Below are 19,235 nucleotides of genomic sequence, written 5' to 3'. Positions count from 1 at the left end.
CCTGCCTGCTTTAAAACTGTGCCAAGATGAGTAAATTGGAGGAGGGTTGTGCTGAGTAGTGACCCTGGGTCAACCACGTCACCCTCTCTCTGGCTTCCAGGTCTGGCAGGTTGGCTGGCGTGCTACTGTACTAATGCCTCTGGAATGCCTTCTTCACACCAGCACAGTGTGCTCCATATTAATTCTCACCAGTGAAGAAAAGCAGTGACTTGTCCAATGGGCTGCTTTCTCAAGCTATTCTCATCAGCATTGATGCCTTGATTAGTCCTTTACCTGTATTGTAGAGTCCTTAGCCATAAATGGGTCTGAACTCATGGAAATAGGAAAATTTGTGCTCCCAAAGGAACAAATAAAGAAAATCCCTCTGTCTCATGAGCAAGGAGTCAGTGTGCTGGGGAATAGGACCCGCATCATCTGTGACACATCAAGCACAGAGTTCTTTCATCAGTTGTCATCATTCCTGTTAAGGAAATACAATCCAATTACAAACACTGTAATATAAATATTATCAGTAAACTAAATATGTCAGTTTGTCAATAATGGTGATAAGAATTTATATTAAGTCTGCAGTTTTTATTTCACTTAATAAGGTTTTGGCATAGAAGGAGTAATGTCTTTTTGTGAATATATTCATATTTTTCAAACACCAGTTCATCCCCTAAGTGTTTAGTGTTTTATACGTGCCAATTTACAGTCTCAGCCCACTTGTGTTTGAGTCAGTTAGGATAAAGAGTCTTGCAGTAAAGCATTTGGAAACTTCTGCAGTGAAAAATTTGAGTAAAATGTATTTCTATTAGAGAATTGGCACATTAATCTCAAAAAGCACATACAAAACCAATTATTTTCTTACAAGATTTAGAAGAATAAGGATGAAATGTATGAATGTAAGAATCAGTGTATGCTGGAAAAATTTGAAATTGAGTTCACCAGCCAATTAAAAAGACCTTAATCAGGTCTGACATTTCATTTCCTTATTATCTTGTTACATTCCTCTAAAAAATGAATCGATACATAAAATACTGTTTTCTCATTCTCAAAAAAAGCAAAACAGTCCTGTTCTTTGTCTTTTCCTTTTAGCTACAGTAGTGCCAAAGTCTGTTGTCAAAAAATCAAAATACATTTTCCAACAGTCTGAATTAACCGATACACTCTATTTAGCATGTTTTGTGTAAACAGTATTAAACTGAAGATAAAAAAATTCCTTTTTCGTTGATCATATTTATAACTCCCTTGATTATGTTTTTAAAAATAACTTTCAGTCATTATTGTGTATTTGATGTCTCTTTCAAAATATTTTTTTTCTGTTTTAAAATGTATAGATTGAGCTGAAAAGTGGAATATTAAACATCTTTTTAAGAACGGGCATTGTCTTTACACAAGTGGACCTCTGGTTGGGACTGTCTTACTGTGATGGAAAGTGGAATGAAGTCACTGTGAACAAGGAGGGCTCTGTGATTTCAGCAACTATGAATGAACTGAGAGAGCAGGCGCTCAAACCCCGTGTTCAGCAGCTGAAAGTGAACTCACCTGTCTACGTAGGAGGAATCCCACCTGAGATTCACAGTTTCTATAGAGAACTGGGGTTAGAACAAGGTAAGATGACACCAAGAAGAGCATACATTTTCAAAAACTGATGTCATGCACCAGGTGGACATTCTGCTGCTGATAGTCTAAATTCATGAATGTGTAACATAAATTTTTCCTCCTGCCCATTGTGATGCTACCAGTTACCCCTACCCATCTGGCTTTACTTAGACCTGACCCTTTTGTAATGCTATAAAAATTCTTCCAGTGATACCTGAGGCAATCTGACTGATAAAGAGAGGACCTGGAGTGTAGGAAATGAAGAAGTGAGATGCCCAACCAGATGATCTCAGATCTTCATCAGAGAATGCCAGTTCACAGAAACCTGTTTTACTTGATCGACTTGTGTCACATGCAGATCTGGAATACAAAACCAGTGGGAGACAATAAACATAGCTTAAATCACTGTAATGAATCTGGATGCTGCCACATGGAAGAACAGCTGAGAGTTTATTAGTCTTTTTTAGGCAGTACTGATTCTGATCTAAAAAACTAAGTGGGTATAAACCCCTAAATTTGGATTTTGGCTAGAATTGCCATGATGTTTTCCTCCTTATCAGAAGGAAGGAAGATGATCATATATTTAGCCATCACTGTGACCCTTCTGTTCTGGAACAGGTCAAATTCGTAGGGAGAAGAGAGAAGCATTAATTGCATCCTGATACTAACAGCTTCCACAAAAGGATCTCCTGTAGGAAACATAGTCAAAAAGTGTCTACTAAACTGGCTCTGTTTGGGTGTGTTTCTTCATTACTTGTGAAACTGTTCATCAGTCATGGGCTATTTTTCAGCTACTATGGACAAATATATATCAGTCAGTGAGTGATTAGTGGGGAATCCAGTAAGTGGCTTTGAATGCATGAACTCACACTGAATGTGCACGTTCAAGTGAGGTGTATTGGAGCCTTGTGATTTCACAGCCATAGAATAGTTCAAGAATATTGTTTTAAGCATTCTTCCATCTCTAGGTATCACATATAATATAGTCTTGCTTTGGGTTCTGCATGCATAATATTTATGGCCCAAAAGAGCTGGCCAGTCATACCCTGTCAGTGTTGCCTCGTAGCAGACGGTGTAGCCTCGTGAGTGGATGCATTCACAACTCCTGCAGCAAAGAGATCTGTGAACAAAGAATCTAGGGCAAAATAGCATCTAAAGTGGATGTCTGAAGTGCATATCAAGGCACATCAATAAACATTTCTTTCCCACCAAACCTCCTCAGCATGCCACAAAATAAGATGGCGGCTGTGAATTTATATTTAGTGTCTGAAGATAAAAACATTCTTGTGTGCTTCTAAGGTTTAGGTGAGCAAGATTAGATAATATTGCTTAAAACATACTTTTATGTGGGACTACAATGATGTAGTGGTAAGATAGTAGAATATAGAGATCTTCCCATTTAATAAATATTTTGAAAAGGTTTTCTCAATCTATGGCTGCTTGATAGTTAATTTTTTAATAAAGGCTTGGTGTTTTGATCACAGAAAATAAGTGATAAATACTGTTTTCCTCCTGCCTCACCTGCATGTGAGTTACAACATTAATTTAAGAGATTTCAGCTTGAGTCTGTGGGCCTTTGTGTGACCCATCCCATGCCCTCCTGGGAGGTTCGAAAGGAAGCTACCTGGCAGGAATGTTTGTGAAAATTTGTACTATCTTTACTTTGCAGCTACTTGAGAATAGACAGGATTGCTTGGCTAATGGCAGTGAGAAATCTTCAAACAGTGATAAATGTAGCTAAAAAGAAACTAAAAATAATGTATTAAAATAGGTTGTATAGTATGCGTCTCACTGCAAATCAAACAACTTCGTTTCATCTTATGATAAAATGCCTGGGCAGACTGGGACTAATTCTTTCCTCTGCCACAGACTAAGAAACTAAACTGGTCAGTGTGGAGTAGCCAGCTGAACTTAAAGTAGGATGTATTCATTTTAAGGAGCAGTTTGGCCAAATTCCCTGTGTTGTGGAGAGAGAAAGTGTTTAAGAGATCGATTAAAACTGTGTGTTCGCCTTCAATACCCCTTTTTGCATGAACTATGTATGGACATTAGATTCTCAGTTTAGGTGGCTAAGGACAAATACTACTCTTATCTGTCATCTTGCAGTAATAAAGGCAATAGAAGTACGTAAGATATAAAAAAGATGTAAATACTTTAGCTTTCACGAAGCTAAAGAGCAGCACTGATCTGTGAGAGGTGGATTTTTAATTTAAAAAATTAATTCTTAGATGAATTGAAGTCTTCAGTTTGGCTACTGTTTACTTTGGCTTTGTGTTAAGCACCAATCACTACTCAGATTTGAGACCCATTTTATATCAATTTATTAATTTTTGGTAAATATAAAAGTTTTAACAACTGCATCCTGAATTTTGTAGTTGTGTTATAACTGCAAGTGACTGATTTAACATATTTGTAATTTTGATAGGAATGTCACACACACATATACACAGAAATATATGGATATACAGAAATAAATATAAAATGAAGCTTCTTAGATTTTTTATCATAAACAAGTAGTTTGGGGTTATGTTTCTGGAGTATGTTTATAAACAACATATGAGTTATATCCCTGTTAGACAAAACTGATATGCCGCCATCTGATCTCCTGAAGTTAATTGTAATTTTAATCTAGATAATTCTTTTCAGTTTAAGGAAGTATGTATATTAACAAAATAGTAGCAAGGAGCAGAAGGCTGATTTTAAAAGCCAGAGAATCACTTTTATGCTAATAATTTCAAAGTGAGAAGTGCCAAAAGAGAAAACAGAAAGGTATTTCCTTGTGGGATGGAATTGCTAACGGTGAAAGTGTAGATCAGTAAGGCAGGAATTTACCAGCTTAGTGTCTTGAAAGTGCAGACAGAATGTCATGTTGGAAGTCAACATATTCACATTACAGTCTTTAATGTTGAAAATACAGAATTGAAAGGAACAGAAGTGTTTCTTAATGACTGCAGCTCTTTATGTGGTACTAATCCCTTACTGTTTGCTAGGTTTCGGTGGTTGCATGAAGGATGTTAAATTTACACGAGGTGCTGTCGTTAACTTGGCATCTGTGTCCAGCAGTGCTGTCAGAGTCAATCTGGACGGATGCCTATCAACTGACAGTGCTGTTAACTGCAGGGGAAATGACTCCATCCTTGTGTACCGAGGAAAAGAGCAGAGTGTTTATGAGAGTGCTCTACAACCATTTACAGGTAGCGCATTGGTTCCTTAAATAAAATACATCATTTTCATGTCATTCTTTATTACTGTGTTCAGTACTTTTTTTTTTTTAATCTTTTACCTCCTCTATCCTTCTTGATGTCCTTTGAAGAATACCTCTATAGGGTGGTTGCCTTAAATGAAGGAGGATCAGTATCTAGTGTGTGGACCCATGCTCGAACAAGAGAATCAGGTAAATATGATTTTAAGGTTTACTCATTCTTGTTTTTCGTAAGCTATTTAATGTCAGGTTGAAGGTGTTCAAGAACTGTCTGCACACAATCCTGTGCCCTGTGCTCTAGGATGACCCTGCTTGAGGAGGGAGGTTGGACCAGATGACCCACGCTGGTCTCTTCTACCTGACCCATTCTGTGATTCTGTGCAGATAAGCCAACCACAACAGTTTTGATTAGTGAACTTTGCATAGTGTTTCTGAGGGGGCAAAACTGCTTAATGCTTCAAACAGATACCAAATTAGTCACAGCTGTAAAGTGTTGGGGCAAGTGTTTTCTTCTCATAACTCAAGGTATTTTCCAAATATGTATTAGATTATGTAATTAAGGATGTTAAAGGATTGAACTGCATTAACTGAGTAAGAGCAGCCATCTAGCTGTGTTCATAGGTGCACGTCTAACCTCACGTTACATGAGTAGGCTAGAGTAAGTAAATCTATCTTTTCCTACATATAACTTAGTGCTACAAAATCAGGTGTAGAGAAAGGTGATACTGGGATAGCAGGCACAAGTTGTGGAAAATAACAGGCCATGTATTTGCTAGGGACAGGAAGGTCTTGTGAAAGTTGTTTTTTAAATGACCCATATATGGGTGTGCTACTCAGTGCTGCTAAATGAGGATTCTTTTAACAAGTAGTCCACAGATTGTCTGAAAATGTGGCAATATTTTCTACAACAGTAGCATGTGGCTTCTGGAGAAGGTTCCAGAGTAGGAATGTAATACATTAAAAATCAATTTTTTCATATGTCTTATGAAGAAAATTTTATAAACTTTTCCTCTTCTGGTCAGTGCTTCTGCAAACTTTATCAAACCAGTAAGTTTTTGAAGATTTACAGTTCTGTGTATTTTATTTCACTGACTTTCCCTCTTCTTGATATTGAAGCCCAATTGCATTCCATCAGTGCAGAGCATTCTTTTGATTTAAGCTGCCCAATGTATCACCTTAAAAAATCATGTGATACGTGCATAAATATTGGACTTGCAGATGCATTCTTATACAACCTGTACTTTGTGTACCACCCAGAAGGGGCAAAATATATGCATATTTTCATGTCAACCATCTGACAACTGTTAAGGTTTGCTACGTGTTTATGTTTGCAAGCTGACCACAGCACTGAGCAGTCCATGTTCCCTGGGGTTGGACAATAATTGCGCTATTTAATTATTTTTGAGTTGGGTTTGTTATGTCCCTTATGAGAAGACCATCTGCTGTACAGTAGCTTACCTCACCCTGTGATACACTTCATAACTAATGAAATCAATATATTGCTGTAGTAATGGAAGCTTTCTCAGAGTATGACATTCTTTACAGAAGAATCACAACTTCCAGGTGTTTTTATAGTTTCCATGCTGGTACCCTTATAAAAAACAAGGCTGCATTCATATTTAATGAAACTAAACAGTAAAATTACAAAAAAATAGGCTATTTGATGGTGAGAGAAGCGAATGATCATCAGCAGGGCTAGGGAGTCCACATGCATCTACAGCAAACTCATCATCCATCATCCTGCCATAGTGTTCCTTGGGTCTTTCCTCTGCATCCCTTGTGCAGTCATCTGTGATGAAGCTGTTACTGACCAGACCTTTACTTGGCATAGTAATATCCAAGAAATAGTTAAAGGTTATAGGAAATGGGATGACTTCTTTTTATTAGCAGCTCTATGCATATATGATCTTGGTTTTCCAGTTCTTTAAAACATTTAAATTTTCCTTTTTTTTTTTTTTTTGTAATGATCAGAGGCAAAGGATTTTGCAAAAAGGCCTTAAAAATCTCTGCTTTGCCCCAAGAAAGGTGCACAGCATTGTGGAAATCAGAAAATAAATGGAAGAGCTTTAAACTTTTGAAGGACTTCTGTAAAAGAGAATGCAGATTTTTGGAAATGTTTCATAGTTGTGGCATTCTGTGGCTTAGATACCCAACTGATAAATATCAAACTCTTCTTTGTTGCAGTACTGCCTTGCTTCATTCAGTTGTATTATTACAATGCCTGTGCTTGTTAGCTACATACAATCCACCTCCTCTCTTTGTGAGTGATGCTTAAATATGTTTGATACATGAAATGTTTTTGGAAAATTGCAACAAGACAAGAAGGAATGTTATGTAGATGGAGTTTTGATGGTTTTGAAATATAGCTTAAACTGAATAGCTCAAGATGTGCAGTCATATTAAATCAGTGCTGAAAAGTTACAACTCTAATAAATTGTATTTATGCTAATGGTTGAGTCTGATTTACTGCAGCCATTAAAAGTGAAGAATAGGGGCAATAGTCTCCTTAGAACTGCCATTTTCTCTATTTTCTATTTTATCCTTCTACAGTTCCACAAAATGTGCCAACTCCCTCAAGAGTTCACAGTATAAATGGTTACAGCATTGAGGTCACCTGGGACAAACCAGCTGGGGTCATAGGTGTAATTGAGAAGTACATTTTGAAAGCATATGAAGCGGATGGTCCCACTGTACCCATCACCAGTGCTGAGCTTGCCGACGCTGGTATGCTCACAGGTAAATGTTGTTAAGTACCATTTTTTAGGCATATCTAATAACACAGGATGCTTATCCCTCCTTTTGTTGATCTATAAAACACTACTTGTCTGTTTTTGTGTATACACAGCATAGATAACATTTGGAAGGGTAATTATTTGTGTCAGCATCCTCGTAGTGATGTGCTGATTTCAAAGAACAATAGAAATTAAGATACAGCACAAATACTAACAAGCAATTCCCAAACTATTTATGATGTGAGGGAGAAATGCTTTTTTTGTTTGCTTGTTTTTGCTTAGTATATGTGATTTTTTTTAACTCTTTCCCTATTGTTCCACCCAGTTCACCTAAATTAACTCTGAATGTGGGTCTCATGTGATACTGTTTGACCTGATGTATGAAAGCACTCGATATAGTTGCCTAATTTTGATCATATAAACCTAACTAATTTCAGTGGGAACTAGCATACATTTGTGTCAATCAGATGCTGTGGTTGATGCCACTGGGATGTGGAGGTAGATTATTATGGAATGAAGAAATTTGTGGCTTTGGGTTTATAGGGTGAGAATGTTATAGAGAACATTTTGGGACATTCCTTCCTGCCAGGATAGTGTGGATGTGCTTTTCTGCTCTCTATGGACAAACTGTCATTTCTGGCTGCTACAAAGTTCCCTGGGAAGGAAGCACATTACAGCCAAGAATCTGGATTATGTTATGTGATGACTAAATGGGGCAAATAGTGCAGACCAATAGATTCATTTTTATGATCTCTGCCATCAATTCTATGATTCATAACAATTCAAAAAGTGGTAATGACGCAATGCTCTAAGCTGGTGCTTTGGTTTGGCTCAGGTTTGAGCAGTACAACAGTCTTCGAAAGTGTGTTAACCCTCAGGCAGTGTGTTATTTCCTGAAGCCCAGCTAATAGTTTTTACATAAGTATATATGGTTTGTGTTGTTTCTCTGCCATAACCTATGTATACATTTTCAAGGGAAAAATTGCACATATTTTATTTTCTCCAGTTTGAAATATCTTGACTATTTGTGAGTAGTGAACTTACCAGAACTGCACGGGCTTTCTAGCCTTACTGTGATTTCATTAATGACCTTGTTGATTTCAACGTTCTTTATCTCTGCTACAACGCGATACAGATTATATTGGTAGAAATGAAAGACTGTAATAGAGACATATGGATTAGGTAGCTTACTCACAGCTGATGGTCAGAACCCATACGTTGTTTAACTTGGTTGGTGTTGTGCCATGATTACGTGTCAGGGTTATGAAAACATCTGCACCAGGCTGGACAGGTAAGAGGTGATCTGCCTGCACCTTACAGGAGGCAGAAGAAGCAACAGACCTTTACATTAAATGTAGACAGCCAATGGATCCTGGTTCATTAGCCTATTATAGCAGATAGAATCATAGAATCATCGAGGTTGAAAGAGACTTTTAATATCATCAAGTCCTACCATCAACCCAACACCACCACTGTAACCCCTAAACCACATCACCTAGCACCAGATCCAGACATCTCTTGACACGTCCAGGGATGGTGATTCCACCACCTCCCTGGGCAGCCCAATCCAATGCCTAACTACCCAAACAGTGATACTTGCTTCTAATATCTAATCTGAATCTCCCCTGTCTCAGTTTGAGGCCATTTCCTCTTGTCCTCTCACTGTAGGCCCAGAAGAAGAGACCATCCCCCGCCTCACTACAGCCTCCTGTCAGGGAGTTGTAGAGAGCTGTCAAATAATGCAAAATAAAATCATGGAATCATAAAATACCATGTTGAAAGGGAGCTCAAGGATCATCTGATCCAATCTTGGCAAAAGCACAGTCTAGATAAGATGGCCCAGCACCCTTTCCATCTGAATCTTAAAGTGTCCAGAGCTGGGGAATCCACCACTTCTTCGGAACATTATTCCAGTGGCTGATTGTTCTCATTATGAAAGTTTCTGTCTTGTATCAAATTGTAGTCTCCCCAGGAGTAACTTGTGCCCATAACCCCTTGTTTTTTCCATGTGACTACCTGGTAAAAAAGGAGACTTTTACTTCCTTGTAGCCACTCTTTAAATACTGGAACATGGTGATAAGATTTCTACTGATCCTTCTTTTCTCAAGGCTGAACAAACCCAGTTTCCTCAGTCTTTCCTTATTTGACAGGTTACGCAACCCTCTGATTGTCTTTGTGGCCCTTTGTTGGGGTTTTGGGAGTTCTCCTTCTGTTTTCTTTTTCTCTTGAGGACTTTTCCCCATATATGTTGCCACAGCAACGAATTGCTGGGTGCTTGGGAGAAAATGAAAGACGGCCACAGGGGGAGGGGTCCAACTGGCTACTCTCTTTCACCTGGGGTTTTCTCGTGTAAGGTGGGGGGGCATGCGGCGAGATTTGAACTGGAAATAAAGGGGGTTGGCTGCAGCCCCTGGCTGGCTGGTGTTCTTGGAGGGAGAGAGGCTGCCATCGTTGTGGAGGGAATTCGTCAGCGCTGCAGCCTTCTGCTTTTGGCTGCCTTCCTTCTACCGTGAATGGAGCCTGCTCATTGGAGCGGCTGTTACACTGGGACCCTAACACCCCACTTTACTAAAAGAGGGATCTTTTTACCATCTGCTCGGGTGCTTCAGGGAGAAACCCCGGGATCCCAAGCCCCCCTTTCCCTGCCCCGCTGGGAGCCGGGCTGCGGCTGCCCTGCCCCTGTTGTTGCTTCAGGCCTTTGCTACTCTGTAGCCCTGCATGCCCTGCCTGCCGAGACCTCTGGGGTTCCCACTGCAGCTCCGGAGTTCGATACATCTCGTCTGCCACCCGGGATTTGTGCTTGTCCCTGCCGTTCCAGCCTGCTGTTCCCGAGGGTCCATCCGGACAAACAGGGGTTTGTGAAGCCTTTGTCCCATCCCTTCCCAGGATCCCAGGCCACCAGTGCCGCGTGCTCCCCGAGCTCGCTCCGGAGCGCCCCCTGCAGCCGCAGGGGAACCATTGCACCTGCCCTGCTCACCGGGAGCCGCCAGCGCCCCTGCCGGCTGCGAGCGGAACTGCACCCGAGGGGAAAGGGCCCGACAGCCGAGAAGGCTGGCACTGGGTTTGTGATTGTTTGCTGTTACTGCCATAGTTATTGCTGTTTGTTTGCCTTGTTATACATATTTATATATATAATAGTAAAGAACTGTTATTCCTATTCCTCATATCTTTGCCTGAAAGCCTCCTTAATTTCAAAATTATAATAATTCAGAGGGAAGGCGGTTGCATTTTTCATTTCAAGGGAGGCTCCTACCTTCCTTGGCAGACATCTGTCTTTCAAACCAAGACACCCTTCCCTGGACTCTCTCCAGCCTGTCCACGTATTTTTTGCACAGCAGGGTCCAAAACTGAACACGGTGTTCCAGGTGTAGCCTTTCAAGCACTGAGTAGAGGAGAATAATGACGTCTTCATCTCTGCTGGAGATGTCCTTGTTGATGCGACCCAACATTGTGTTGGCTTTGTTTGCCACAGCAGCACACTGTCCACTCATATAACCAAAGAACTTAAGAATGGCTGCATTCAAATATTGATCTATGTGACTGTGTCAGATACGACCCTGAGATGAGCTCAGTTGGTTGGAGCATGGTGCTAATAACACCAATGTTGTGGGATCAATCCCTGGACAGGACATTCACTTAAGAGCTGGAGCTGATGATTTTTGTGGGTCCCTTCCAACTCAGAATATTCTGTGATTCTCTAGATGCTCAGGAAGAAAATGTAAGAAATATGCTAAGCATAGCATAAGTCTTCCTGTTAGTACAAATTCAGCTGGTTGGTTGTGGAATTCTTCAGCTAAAAGCTGCATTTGGACCATTGTGCTTAATGGTCTGTGGTAGAATTGTAGGGGTTTTTTTAATACATTCATTCTTTCTGTTTCTATAACTGCTGTGGGAGTAATTGTTCCAGTTCAGTTTTGTGTGTATAAGAAGTGCTTCCTCTTGTTATTTATAACTCCTGCCCAATAGTTTAGTTATGTATTTTTCAATTTTGGAATTGTACGAAATATATAATTCATGTCCTCGTCGTGAGGTCAAAGCTGAGACAAGTGTAAATTAAATCACCAATCCAAAGTCATTTTACTTTAGTCTATTGATTTCAGTGAAGCCAGCACAGGTGGGCAAGTCAGTGGACAGTGAGAACTAGTTAGCCACAAATATGAGACTCCCAGAAGAAAGTGTATCTTTCCCTGATGAATCATATTTCCTGATTAATCAAAAGTTAACATAAACACAGAACCCCACAGAGAAGTCTTTGCTTACTTTTCTTTTAAGTTTGTTGAGAATGAAAAGTTTGGCTTGTTTTCTCCCTAATTTCAGGGACATTTCTTTAGCAATTTTTTCATTGCATTCCATGAGAAAATGCTACAGTAACCCAAACAGCCAGGCTTGCTAATGGAACAGCAGAAAGGCACCACAGCTCTCTGTGTGATCACTGATGAAGAAACTATGGTATTTTTCCACACCCTCCTTCAAATTTTCATTCCCTGTCAAGCCTAGGCACTGCTTAATCTGCTGCTTGCAAATGTATCTGAGGGCACTGACAACACTCTGTCTTACTTTTTTCCTTGCAGCTTTTTAGGCCCGTCTGTTGTGTTTTGGTTTATACTTATACTGTAAATTCTTTTGAACAGTTACAGTAGGGTCCTGAGTCGTAACTGGAGCGCAGTAACAAAATGTTAAGAGCACTACCTGTTTCTCAGAAGGCTGTACTTTGTGTGTCAAATTCAAAAGAACCTCTTGTACCCTTGTCAAGAAGAAGAAAAGCCGAGCTAAATATTAAAAGTAAAATAGGTCTTTAAGTGACCATAATCCCACAGTCTCAAATGCCTATTTCTGACTCCTCAGAAACCAAAATCCTTCAAAATCTGACCCTTGTAATCTTCCAAAATGTCAAACTGTTTTTTCATTTTCATCCAAGAAAGGAATATTCATCAGATTTAAATCCTTAAAATGAGGTTCTGACTGTTGAACCAGGAGTTTATTGGATAAGGTGATATATTTCAACACAGTGTTCAGTATCTGTATTCCAGGATGAGAGTATAAAGTTAAAGCATAAATTTTTGGGATTCAAAATGTACCACACTTGCCCATCTTGCCTTCAGTTGTTTCAGTGTGGTTTGTGATCAGCTTTTTGCTTCTACTTTCCTTTGGAATCCAGAATATCAGAAGATCCTTTGGGTTGGAAGGATTATCTAGCCCATTTGATGCCATGAAGATTTTTTGCCTTTTCTTTTATACCCAGTTAAACCTTTTTTACAGCTTCTGTATTCTTAGTGCTTTTTGCCTACATTCTTGGACTTGTTTGTCAAGCTGAGAGACGAAACATTTTAGAAGCTTCGTAGCTAGGGATCAGTGTGCCCCAGACCCCAAGGTCCTCTCCAGAACACATTCTGTAAATCAAGATAGAACCACCCAGGGGAAGGCTCCTTGGGTAGGGGGGCTCACTTGAACCTCTCACTGGGGAATCTTTGATAGATATGCTAATTAGTAAAACCTATAATGTTTTACCCGATCTTTTGGGGGTGTGCATTTTGCGGGGTGCATTTCAGTGCATTTGACCTGGACGTGTGCACCTAAGGGTCCTTAAAATAAATACCAAGGTAAAATCCCTTTCTCCCTTCTAACTGTGTTTGACTCTTGATTTTAAGACCAGGAAAAGGCATCACATTCCCCCACCTCAAGCAAGGTTGACTGGAGCAGGTTTCCCAGAATCATGTCCAGTCGAGTTTTAAATATCTCCACATATGGAGATACCTCTCTATGAGAAGCCTGTTCCAGGTTTGGCCACCCTCACAATAAAAAGTGATTTCTTGTGTTCTTTTGGAATTTAATTTTCTCCCCAGGAGAGTGGTCACAACACCAAGCCTGCCAGTGTTCAAGAAGCATTTGGGCTCTCAGACACATGGTGTTATTCTTGGGGTTGTCCTGTGCAGAGGCAGGAATTGGACTCAGTGATCACAGAATCATTTAGGCTGGAAAAGACCTCTAAGATCATCGTGACCCATGATCCTCGTGGGTCCCTTCCAACTCAGGATATTCTCTGATACTGTGAGTTGTGTATTTCAATTTGTGTCCATTTGTCCTGTCACTGGGCACTACTTAGATTAGTCTGGCTGCTGCTTTGTTCCCTCCCGTCAGGTATTTATACATTTTGGTAGATCACCCTTGGCTTTCCTGAGGTGATCAGTCCCAGCTCTCTCAGCCTCTCTCAGAAGAGACATGCTCCAGTCCTTTTATCGTCTCAGTGGCCCTTTTGTGTGACCCACAGACTTGCTGAGGGTGCACACTTCCCCCTGACAAGGTCACTAATGAAGATATTGAACAGTATAAACCCCCTGGGATACACCCCTGTTGTCTTGCCTCTAACCGTGTTTTGTGCCACTGATCACAATCCTCTGATGCTTCTCTTGTCAAGCACATGCAAAACACCCATTTTAGAATTCAGATTTCTCTTACTGTAGAATTCAGGAGATTGACCAGCCTCTGATGGGCTCTAATGATGCCTACAAATAATAATGAAATAAAATGTGCTGCAAAAGAATTCACACACAATTGGTATTTATTCCTCTTACAGATTTCCCTTTCAAGTCTGTATGATTTTGCAATTCGTCCCACCTCTGTCATTGCTGCAATAGCCAAGGGCTGGTGTGGCTGCACACGTGGTAACAAGAAAATTGTGGTCGACAGCTGCCATTCCCTCCTTCCTGTGACACGTGTTTGTAATTATTTTTCACCTTTTAGTCTTTTATGTTTGGCAGATGAATATCTCAGGAAAAGTTAATTTAATGATTTAATATGGTTAATCAAAGTGTCTAAGCTGTGCTGTAGTTTTGAAAGCTCTGTAGCTGGAGAGTCTCTCAGAAGAGGAGACGGGGCCACCTGCGAATGGCAGCCCAGCCAGGGCCACAGCACTGGGGGAAGCTCTCTGCCAGCCCAGCAAATACCCATGCTCTGGCAAGTGCTGTCAGCTGAGAGATTGTCCCTCTCAGGCAGAGCTCTGCCAGTCCCCTGCCTAAGCAGCCTGCGGCTTTGGGACTGGCCTCTGCACCCTGACTTCTGCCTCTGACAGGGTTCGGGGGTCACTGTCTGAGATGGATATTAGAAAACGCTGTTTGTCTCAGGCTTATTTCGTCTGTGTGGGGTGAAATAAGCAATTTACCGCCAATGGGGAGTTTGCTGCGTGAAGCTGTTGGTGAATTTCTTGGGCAATACTCCCATGCACTTGAAGTTATTTGAAAGCTCTTGATTTGCACAAATACTTTACACTCAAAACATTCCTATAATGCAGTTAATGAGATTTTTTTAAATGTATAGAAAAAGATTATTGCAAACCAACTAACCTAAACGTATGTAGGGCCAGAGCACTAGGAGGACTCCCAAATCCCTGCTCCAAGCTGAGACAAATTTCTAAAGTTCTAAAACTTCTGATGTAGATAAGAATATTTGGCTAGGGCAGCTACTGCAGCAAGGGGTAGCTGATAGACCTGAAAGCCCATTAGATTTCTGTGAGTTGTCAGGTGGTGCTTGAGCTCCTGATGACTCTAAGTCAGAGTGGCAGAACGTAGGTTCCCTTCTCCTTTCATTTAGCTGGCTTTAGCAGACTAGTGGCATATTTTTCAATATATGAATTTTAAAACATAAATTAATATTCTACAGTATTAAGACTCAAACTTGATTGAGTTTAGACCTAAATGAGCCTTGTTTACAGTTCAATGCTGTTGTATAAATTTATTCATACAAATTATAAATTGTGTGATTAAATAAACCTGAGCATTTTATCAAAATTACATCAACTCTTAGATACATACCAATACTTTCATTAATAAAAAGAAGGTAATTTCTTGATGTTTTTCAGGCTAAAAAGGATTATTATGTTTTTGTAGACATATAAAAAAAAATCTGCAAAAAAGTAAAACGTTTTTCTTTGTCTCTCTGCAAACTTTTAAAGGTAATCATACTGCAGAAAATAAGCAATGATGAAGTTGTTTGGAATGGTCAAGGGTAACATAGTGATAGATATTACAAAACCAATGCTTGTGGTTAATTTACTCTTGGTGCAAAATTGCACTGTTGGGTTAAGGTTTTCTGCAAACTGAAGCAGCTAGAGAGTTGCCCTGTGCTATGGGGAATGTAACAGGTTTCCTTGAACCACTGCAACCTGAATTGCATCTTCAAAGCCAGTGGAGCTTGTGTATGGTTTGTTATGAAATATATCTGTTGGGGATAAAAGGGGTCTTCCAAACCACCTAAATGCAATAACTAAAGTAAAATTTTTGTTTGTTCTTATAAGCTGAAGAGTTGGAATAGGTGCCCTTGTGTTGAGTAGTTCTTTATTTTATGACTTAGAAAGATGCCTTAAAAATGCAGATGTATGCGACAGATTGATGCGCACAGGCTTTCGGTTCAGAAATGCATATGTGGAAGACACATGTACTTAAACAGTTTTTGCTACAATCTGTCAAAAACAAAGTCAGTTGAGGACTTCCCTTTCTGATCAGTGGACTGTGATTAAGTGTACTGTGGCAATGATGCATCTCGACACACAAGTGACTTTGTTGGACAGATGCTGTATGACCTCGGGCATTCAAGTTAGCTAAATAGTCTGGGTTTGGGGAGGGGAGATTTGGTAATTTTTGTTTTTAAAGCTTAGACAAGAATTAAGGTAAATCTAAAGGACAAGTGTTGTATCACTTGCAGTAGGTGTATTTCAAAATAGGTCGTCATGAAATAGCATGTTGGGGAGGAAACCATGAAAAATCCGGAAAAGAAATGTCCCTTTGGCAAAAAAATACACTCAGCTCATGAAACAAATGGAATTTGTGTGGTGAGCTCTGTTCAGAACCTTAGCATTCAGCAGCAGAGTTTTCAGGCTTCATATGCAAAGTAATGCCTGGTTATGATTGAAATTAGTAAATTTACTTGTTAAAGGAAAAGAAAAAGGTTGAACTAGTTTTGCAAAATAGTCGTCTTTCGCCATTTAGCTGAGTGCAGTTTTTATGGAAGTGAGGAAAATAACGTCTTTGTTACATCTGTAAGATTAAATAGCTTTTTTTGGGGGTGAGTTGTGCATGTAGGTGAATGGTCTTGCTTATACGGGAGGGCTCCATCACTAAATATATTTTTAAAACCTCACCTCGATTTATATTTGTATCATCAATCCATTCTTCAGAGTAAAAGGTCCGTAAGTTGCTATAAGCAGGTGTGTCCTTTCATCTCTGAAGACCTGGTGAATTCTTGAAACAACTTCATGAAGCAGCAGGATGACAGATTGCAACAGTGAAGCAGTTGTTTCATAAAACTCTTTTAACTGGCTGGGAAAGTTGCTATAATACTGTAATTGCCTTTGAATCTATTTTTCAGATTTTGTGAACAGAGTATTAGCCCTCATACTGTAGAGGTAAACCATTTTCTTTCATTGTTGATGAGAAGTACTAGTTTTCCACTCAAAATCTGCCAGAGTGCTCTGGAATATGGCTGTGTTGCCTAAATGTACGAGACCTCCCTTTGACAGTACTGAACAAAAGAAATGCCTGCTTTATGGAGAAGTGAAGGGAAAAATGCTGGATATCTAATCTTCTTATATACTGTATGCATTAGAACAATGAATGGACATAAAGATGCAACTAACTCTGACTAGTCCACACACCCATTTTACCATAAATTCATTGTTGACCCCTTTGCTATTGCCCATATCCATGTTGTTATCCCTCATCTGCTGGAGTGAGCCTAGCGTTTTCTCTCTTGCACAACTCTAAACCTTGACTTTCAATATTGCAAATAATTAAAGACCATTTAAATAAAAGTATAGAGAATTAAATACTAGTTTTGCATATAAAGTGGGCTTAATGTTCTAGGTGTGATTCCAGATCACTCTTTTAGACTGTTAACTTTACATTCATATTTAACAAATGACATTATTCAGTTTCATGGGGTCACTGTGTCAAAATGTCTGTGTTAGAACTTTAATTTATTTCTGGAGGTTCTTTGGGCAGATAGGAGTGGTGTGTTAAAATGATTTAGCATCTCCACTTGCCCATGTGGATTTTAAGGCTTCAAATGTAGTCTGTGATGTAAATTTTGAGTCTAGGTGGATTCAGCTGCTCTGTAGTGGCAGATTGAATGCACGGGACTCATATCCCAAATGTGTGAGGCTGACCCTCTTCTTAAATATTGATCATGTCTCTAATCCTATCTCCTGATCACAGTGACAATTCATCCACCTCTCTCCTGTTAGCATTAATAGAATACATGCAAGTGTGGCCAAATTTTGCTTTGTTAGCACCCCGTCTTGGAAAGCCTGATGGACTCTTATCAGATCAGCAATTATTGGATATAGACAAAAGATGCCAGCCTGAGAGTGTGATAATTGAGGAGTTAGGGAAAGTTTTTTTAAAGCTGTCAGCCAACTTCATTTGATCATAGGCTATTTTTTACTGCAAAATTTATTTTGCTATTCTTTAAATTAATTCACATGTATCAGTGATGATCTTTGCTATGGTACTGCTGACTTTGTGTTTCAACGTAGTCAGGTGCTGAGTGTAAATTTCACTGACTGACTGAAAGTGCAGAGGAAATGAGTGGGTAATGAGAGCAGAGCAGCCAGTTCTTTAATTGAATTAAAAGCTGGGTGACACCAATGCAGACACCTGTCCAATTACAGACAGGCCAAGGTGTTTACCATTGCTGTACAAGCGATTTGAAGATGACAGAAATCTTTCCGCCCACAGATTAACATAATGAAGGAGAACAGATTACAGTGGATGCTGGCCAAACAGATAGGATGGCAGCTGAGAAAAAAGTAGTTTGCTGAAGTATGTAAATAAAATCTGTGCACTTTCTATTGCCTACCTATGCACATCTGTTTCTTTGTTAAAAAAAAATAGTGCAAGAGTACACATGAAGGAAAAACATTAATTAAGAAATGAAAAAAAAATTCTTTAAGTTGCTGCCTTTGCTGAATTAATTTTTTAACATAAACCTCCTGTAGCAAATTTGTTTACTTTTTCTTTTTCATGCAAATTCTCTCAGCCTTTCACAAACGTACCTATGCAATGGGAAGTCTGTTGTGCTACAGGTGCTTTGTATAAAACCTTCCTACTTCGTCATAAGTAAACCAAACAGCCCAGTCGAAACCTTCTACATGTCCTGGCATCTTTTTGGATATGTGTGATATTCTGCAGCTCTCAGTGCTTGAAGCCACTGGTAACCCTACAGAATGTCTTCCATGAGGAAATGCAAGGAGCATTAATTCACTGCTTCATAAGAAACAAGTGCTACAAGTGCTAAATGTACAAGTCAAACTAAATTGCTTCCTAAAGCACAGCAGAGTGAAGAGATGGCATATATGCAATGCCATGCACCTCTTGACCAGGAACTTGAAAATGTCACAGTTAGAGGATTTGGTTCCTGCTTGTGTTTGCTTGTGGAAGGTAATTCCCAAAGCACCTTCTATAGTTTCCTGTGTTTAATGCTCTAAGATCTGGAAATAAGTGGAAGTACTGTCATGTGCAAAAAAAAGATGGTGTTTTGACTAATGGAATTTCTGTGTTGAATAATGTAGTGTAGATTCCAATAATTCCAATACTTTACAGTCATAGTAATGCCTGAAGGGGGGGCCATACAAGAAAGCTGAAAAGGGACTTCTTACAAGGGACTGTAGTGAAAGGACAAAGGGTAATGGCTTTAATCTGAAAGAGGTTAGATTTAGATCAGATATT

At 39.6% G+C, this 19,235-nt stretch overlaps 1 protein-coding gene across 1 annotated transcript in view; it reads left to right on the top strand.

Annotated features, from left to right (window-relative positions):
- USH2A (usherin) overlaps window positions 1-19,235 on the top strand; it is a 387,508-nt gene that overhangs the window by 144,663 nt on the left and 223,610 nt on the right. The window contains 4 exon segments of the mRNA XM_032102996.1: window positions 1,320-1,593; window positions 4,575-4,778; window positions 4,898-4,978; window positions 7,337-7,522. Of these exon segments, the coding sequence (XP_031958887.1) occupies window positions 1,320-1,593; window positions 4,575-4,778; window positions 4,898-4,978; window positions 7,337-7,522 (745 nt within the window).

This window comes from Corvus moneduloides, chromosome 3, assembly GCF_009650955.1.
Source record: "Corvus moneduloides isolate bCorMon1 chromosome 3, bCorMon1.pri, whole genome shotgun sequence".
NCBI lineage: Eukaryota > Metazoa > Chordata > Aves > Passeriformes > Corvidae > Corvus > Corvus moneduloides.
The sequence above is the reverse complement of the archived record's forward strand: the minus strand, read 5'-3'. Positions and strand labels throughout refer to the sequence as shown.